Genomic DNA, 6,000 nt, shown 5'->3' on the forward strand with positions numbered 1-6,000 from the left:
GCGCACAGGAAAGGAGAGCCCTCCACTGTCGTGTGTCCACCTGCTGGCCCCTGTGCACTTCTATTAGAGGGGCCACCTCGCCTCTTTCTCCCCTGCACCTGAGGCTGGCAGCTTTCTCCTCACTCTGCACTAAGTACTTCCACCTGAAGCTGCCTGCCCTCTCCCCTTCTGCCCCATACTGACAATATGGTTTAAATGTCTCTGGTTCAGAGGTTGGAGGGAGCCCTAGGGTCAGGTAAGTAAGCCTCACAAGCAGTTCTTGCCAGGACTTCTGCTCAATCTGGAAAATCTAGGCTAAAAAGCAGGACAGCTCAGCCTGGCAGAAGTGACAGCCCCTTGCCGTGGGCTCCAAGCCTCCCTCCTCCTGCACTTCTGTCTTTCTCCTGCCTTCACTTCGTGGGGTTTCTCTTCATCCCTACCTGCAGAGACTCCCCCATCCTTCCCTGTGCCTGGGACCACTGCCCTCTGGTCTCTTTCTCCTGCCAGTCCCTCTTGGATTCCACTGCTTTCTGGAAGGCCATCTCAGGCCACGTCCTGCTCTCCTCTCCCTCCCCCACAAAGACAACCAGAAGGACACGGCTTGAACACACTGTATGCCCCAGCCCTTGGCTCCCCTGACCACCTGTCTCCCTTGAAGAAGCCCCGCTCCCTGTGTCTGTGTCTTGTGTGTATGTGTTGTGTCACATTTAGATTGTGAGCCCACCCCCGGGCAGGGACCCCTGTCTGAATACATGTTCTGCGTAGCACACTCGGGTGTGCTAATAAATGTCCATTCTGAGAACAAGAGTGCCCAGGTGTCTTAAGGAAGCTTTGGGGCAATGGCTAAGCAAGCCCATGTGATGGCACTGGAAGCAAGGGAGGTGCTTCTGGACAGGGCCCCCAGTTTCTGAGCACCCTGTTCTCCTGCTTTCTGAAGCGGGAAGAGGGGGATGGTGGTAATGAATCCAGGAATGCTGCTCTGCCAGCTGGGAGGGCTGGCTGTTGGGAGGCTCCAGGAGGAAGAGAGGCTATGATTCTCACTGACTCCACACCCAGACCTGACCACCAGCCACAGGCAGGTTGCATCTCCCATGGCTCGGATTGAGCACTGGGTTAGGAGGCCTAACATACACTTATGGGCAAGTCACTTACCTCCCCGGGCCTGTTCTTTGCCCTGTTGCTGCCTCTGCTCTCATCTCATTACCATCCCCACAGCCTGCCTCTGCCCTGCATCCCTGGCACAAACACTGAACTCTTCCAGGGCTTCCCTGCCCTGTTCCCCCACAACCCACCCACCCCTGACTGTCCCCCCAACAACGTGGGGAACCTCTGACCTGGCCATTGTTACAAGTGCCCCTATAAAAATCATCTCCCTTTCTCCCTGCTCCTCCAAGGCCAAGTGTTAAGTCACGGGCAGCTGGGGGCTGGGGAGCAGGTGGGCCAGTGGGGAGGGACCACCAGCCCTGATGGAGCCTCAACAGGGGGAGCGTGGCACCTGAGGGTCTCTGGGAGGGACACAGTCAGCAGCCAAACCCCAGGCTCCTTTTCTTCCTTGAGAAGAAGGCAGCCTCTAGTCTTCCCCATTCTACAAGCACTTTGTGCATTTGGAGGCCTTCACTCTCCCAAGCTGACTCCTTCAGATCCATCCCTGGCCTCCTCCTGATCCACAGGCCCAGCCCAGTGGCCAGCGAACTGCTGGGCCAAGCCTGACCTTTGGGCCTTATATGACATTATCCTTGTTGCCATGGTGATGGTGACCTGGCAGCATCTTCTCATGGGACATAGGCTTCCAGGCTTGAGGTTTTATAATTTTCTCTCTTTAAAAAAAAAAATTTTAACTTATTTCCCCCCCCTCCCTTAACAATGAGGAAAGTAATGACTGAGCTAAAAAAAAAACAACAAAAAAACAAAAAACGATTAAGAGGAAGAAGTGAGAAAGGAAAATGGAGCCAGGGAGACGGAAGGAGGGAAGAATAGTCACAGATGGGGAGGAGCCAGGGTCAGTACCAGTGAAAGAACAGAGAAAGGTCAGCCCAGCCTGAGATTCAAAAATATATTACGAGTCAGGATATCTGAGAAGGAAGCTGGAGAAGACAGGGGAAGGGAAGCTGGGAGTGGGAGGCAGTGGCCGGGTGGCAGAAAGATACAGCCAGACGGAAGAGCAGTCTTGAGCAGCCAAAGCCATTTGTGACTGAAGACAAGCTCTCCTGCCCCAGACAGGACACAACAGTTGGCTGGGGCCACTGTGACGCAGAGCTGGGGCACATGGACAAGGGGCAGTGCCAGGGGCAGCCCAGAGTCCCCACAGCAATGGGACCCAGTGCTCCCAGGGCTTATTAATAAACAGACATGTGGGAAACGCACATTCTTTCTCCAAGAAATATAATTTATGTTTACAGCCAGTTTTTTTTTTTTTTCTCTTCCTAAAGAAAACACCACCATGTGGGGCCTCCGCCCCAGACAGTGTCCCTGAGTGGCCCTGGCCCTGGGCCTTCCTCCCATTATTGCTTGGATGGGAAAGATCTGACCCTGGGAACTGCAGAGCAAAGCCTCATTCCTCACCCCCTGGAGGCTGTCCTGGTGACGGAGAGGAGGCACACAGGGCTCGTCCCCTGCCCCACACCGTGCCAACCACCCTGACGCTGCCCATTTAAGGGAATGGAGAGTCCAGGCGGTGGCTACACAGGAGCAGCCGCCCAGAGCAGAGAGCCTCTCTCTTGGTGCAGGAGGCCCTGGAGGCACAGTGGCTTCTTTTCAAACCTGACAGCTGGAAGGCTCAGGCCGTGGGGAAGGGAGGGCCTGTTCTCTTTGCAGCAAGATTCCGCACACAAGCTGGGAGAAGAGAACAGAAGAAAAGGCAGGGGCAGAGACCTTGCCTTCTGGCTGACCCCCTATCCCCACCCCTTCCCCACACAAAATTTAGGAGGCCTGGAGAGGGAGGTATGTACCATGAGCCCCGGTGGAGGGGCAAGGGCAGCTGTGGTGTTTGGTCCCCAATCCCCGGCTCCTACACCTGTCTGTCCAGGGCACAGGCTCCAGCTCCAAGCCCCCTGCCCCTGGGCCAGGCCTTCTTCTGTTCGCACTTCTGCCTCATGCAGGCATGTGGTCCACCCCAGAGGTAGTGGCTCCTGCGCCAGAAAGGGTGGACCTAAAAGATCCAAACTCCGGTCGGAGGTGGGGGCCTTGGGCATCCAGACTCAGCCGAGGAGATGATTCCGTGGTCAGTGGTGACCCTGGTTCCAGGAAGAAGCTGGTGCTTTTATTGTGTTGTCAGTGACTCTATCAGGGGCCAGAGGAGCTATAGGTGGAGAAAGCTGGGACTTCTTGGCCTGACGACTGCCCAGGGACCAGCCGGGAGGCAGTCTTCTCATCACCCTGGAATGTCTGAAGATGGCTCCCAGGCCTGCCTGTCCCTGGCAGTGTGCCCAAACTGACCCCTCCTCTGCCCCCAAGTAGGGACCCACCGTTCCCACGAACCTTCCCGGAGCCCCTCCTCCCGGACTGGCCAAAGCCCATCGTTCAGATCACAGGCTCAGGTGCCCAATCCTGGAGCTGCTTCCAGGGCACGGAGGCTGTCGCCGGGGGCCCCCAGAGCCCGGGAGCTACCGCCCCCTATGAGCAGGTCTTCTTCCTCTTCATCCTCAAAGGCCCGCGCTGGGCGCCTGGGCGGCGGCCGGGGCGTGGGCTCATCGCGCTCGGCCATGCGCTCGACGGCGCCCTCGCCCACAAGGAAGACTGTGTCGGCCACGCGGGGGGGGCCAGTGACCGGGTTATGGTCGTAGGAGAAGACGCGCAGGGCGCGCAGCGGGTGCAGGTCGGGGAAGCCGCCCAGGCGGTTGCGGTCTAGGTCGAGGATGTGCAGGCGGCCCATGCGCAGCAACGCGGGCGGGAATTCCTCGAAGCGGTTGCCGTAGAGCCAGAGGCCGCGCAGGCCCGTCATGCGCGGCAGCTCCGCGGGCAGCGCGCGCAACCGGTTGTCGCCCATCTGCAGCGACTGCAGCGCCACCAGGCGCAACAACGGCCGCGGGAAGCGCCGCAGGAAGTTGCCCTCGATCCAGAGGCAGCGCAAGCTCTGCAGCTGCGCGAAGTCGGCGGGCAGCGCCAGCAGCCGGTTGCTGCCCAGGTAGAGGCGCGTGAGGCGCGGAAGGCGACACAGGCCGTCGGGCAGGCGCTCGAGTTTGTTGAAGTCGAGCGCCAGGATGCGCAGCTCGCGCAGCTCCTCGATCTCCTCCGGCAGCTCGCGCAGCCCCGTGCCGCTCACGTACAGCTTCTGTAGGCGGCTCAGCGCGCACACGGCGCTGGGCAGCCGCCGCAGCCGCCTCCCGCTCAGCTCCAACTGCTGCTCGCCGTTGCGCAGTTGCTCCTCAGCGTCCGACGGCAGCTCGTCCGGCGTAGACTCGGCGATGCCCATGGTCACCAGCCCCGGGCGGGGCCGCCGCCGCCGCCCGGCATCGCCCCGCCCTGGCGGCCCCTGGGCCTCCTAGACGGGGCCGAGGCCGCGCTGGCTCCGGGGCCCCCCGCCCCGGCCTGTCCCTGCTCCGGGAGGGAGGCCGTGCCGGGCGGGGAGGAGGCGCCCCCCTGGGGCCCCGCCGCGGTGTGCCGCGTTCGGCCGCCCCACCTCCGGCCTCCGCCGCTCCCTCTGCTGGAGGCCGACTGGTTTGGGTTAGCGCGGATTCTCAGCTTGGAGACCCGTCGCCCTGGCAACCCCCGACGCGCGTGCTGCTGCCAATGACGCGGAAGGAGGGCGGGGCGGGGCCAAGGTGCAGCTGAGTTGGGTCCTGGAGCCCCGGCCCGCGGCCCGCTTACCCACCCGTCGGGCGCCGGAGACAGCACTAACCCAGGGAACCCAAGAACCGCGCCCGGCAAGCCTGGCTCCGTGCCAACACAAACCCGACGACTGACGCTGTCTACGCTTCCAGCCACAGCGAGCCGCTTGGTGTGCGGTTTGTAGGCGCCCAGAGCTGCAAGTCCGAGAAGGAAACAAGGACTGAGGAAATGCCGGCGCGCGACCCAAGACTCCGGACAAGTGGCTCTCCAGCAGGGACTGAGAGGCGAGGTCAATGCCCGCCAGCGTGCGTGTCCAGTCTTCCCGCTAGGGTCACATTAGGGGAGTAACTCAGAACAGTGCTCTTTCTGGGCTCTTTCAGGGTGGGTCGAGGATCTGCGGGGACCCAAGCTTGGCTCCGTACTCCTCCCCGCCCGGTACACCCTCAGCGCGCCGCAGGTTCCGGGTTAGTGCACTCACCCTTTCTGCCGAGTTCCTCCAGCTGTGTTTAAGGTCGGTGGGTAACTGCGGTGGACAGAGGACTGGAGCACATGAGCGCCTTTGAGCACCACAAACGGTGACCACACTCGTTCTGTAACGCTTCCTCTTGCACACGCTCTCACCAGCAGCCTTTTTGCCCCTGACTTCTCCCCTCCTACTCCAAGCCCTCCTGCTAGAGCTGCCAGCAGAAACACTCCCTCTGGTTTATTGCCAGCCTGTCATGTGCCCAGCACTGTACTAAAAGCACTGCGTTGAATCCTTGCCACAAACCTATGAGGTAGGTACCCTCACTGCCCCGATTTTAAAGATGGAGAAACTGAGGCTCAGAGAGGTTTGACATGAGCTGGGTGACTTGCTTGGGGCTTCCCCGGTGGCTCAACTGTAAAGAATTCGCCTGCAATGCAGGGGATGCAGGAGACACAGGTTCAATCCCTGGGTCAGGAAGATCCCCTAGAGAAGGGCATGGCAACCCACTCCAGTATTCTTGCCTGGGAAATCCCATGGACAGAGGAGCCTGGTGGGCTACAGTCCATAGCGTCGCACAGAGTCAGACACGACTGAAGTGACTTAGCATGCACACATGCACGGGTGACTTGTCCAAGGTCACCCCGCTGACTAGTGGCTGGGATTTGAAACCAGGCAGGGGACTTCCCTGGCTATCCAGTGGTTAAGGCTGGCGCTACCATTGCAGGGGGCGCAGGTTCCATTCCTGATTGGGGAACTAAGATCCCGCATGCCTCACTGCTTGGCCAAAA

General features: G+C 60.3%; 1 protein-coding gene across 1 annotated transcript; it reads right to left on the reverse strand.

Annotated features, from left to right (window-relative positions):
- Positions 1–2,389: 2,389 nt before the first annotated feature.
- Positions 2,390–4,627, reverse strand: LRRC10B (leucine rich repeat containing 10B). Its single transcript, XM_055583362.1, has one exon. The coding sequence runs from the start codon at positions 4,388–4,390 to the stop codon at positions 3,512–3,514; it is 879 nt and encodes a 292-aa protein (XP_055439337.1). The 5' UTR covers positions 4,391–4,627; the 3' UTR covers positions 2,390–3,511.
- Positions 4,628–6,000: the final 1,373 nt, after the last annotated feature.

This window comes from Bubalus kerabau, chromosome 5, assembly GCF_029407905.1.
Source record: "Bubalus kerabau isolate K-KA32 ecotype Philippines breed swamp buffalo chromosome 5, PCC_UOA_SB_1v2, whole genome shotgun sequence".
Classification (NCBI taxonomy): domain Eukaryota; kingdom Metazoa; phylum Chordata; class Mammalia; order Artiodactyla; family Bovidae; genus Bubalus; species Bubalus kerabau.

Coding starts and splice junctions, on each gene's coding strand:
- LRRC10B (XM_055583362.1), bottom strand. CDS start 4,390: ATGGGCATCGCCGAGTCTACGCCGGACGAGCTGCCGTCGGACGCTGAG.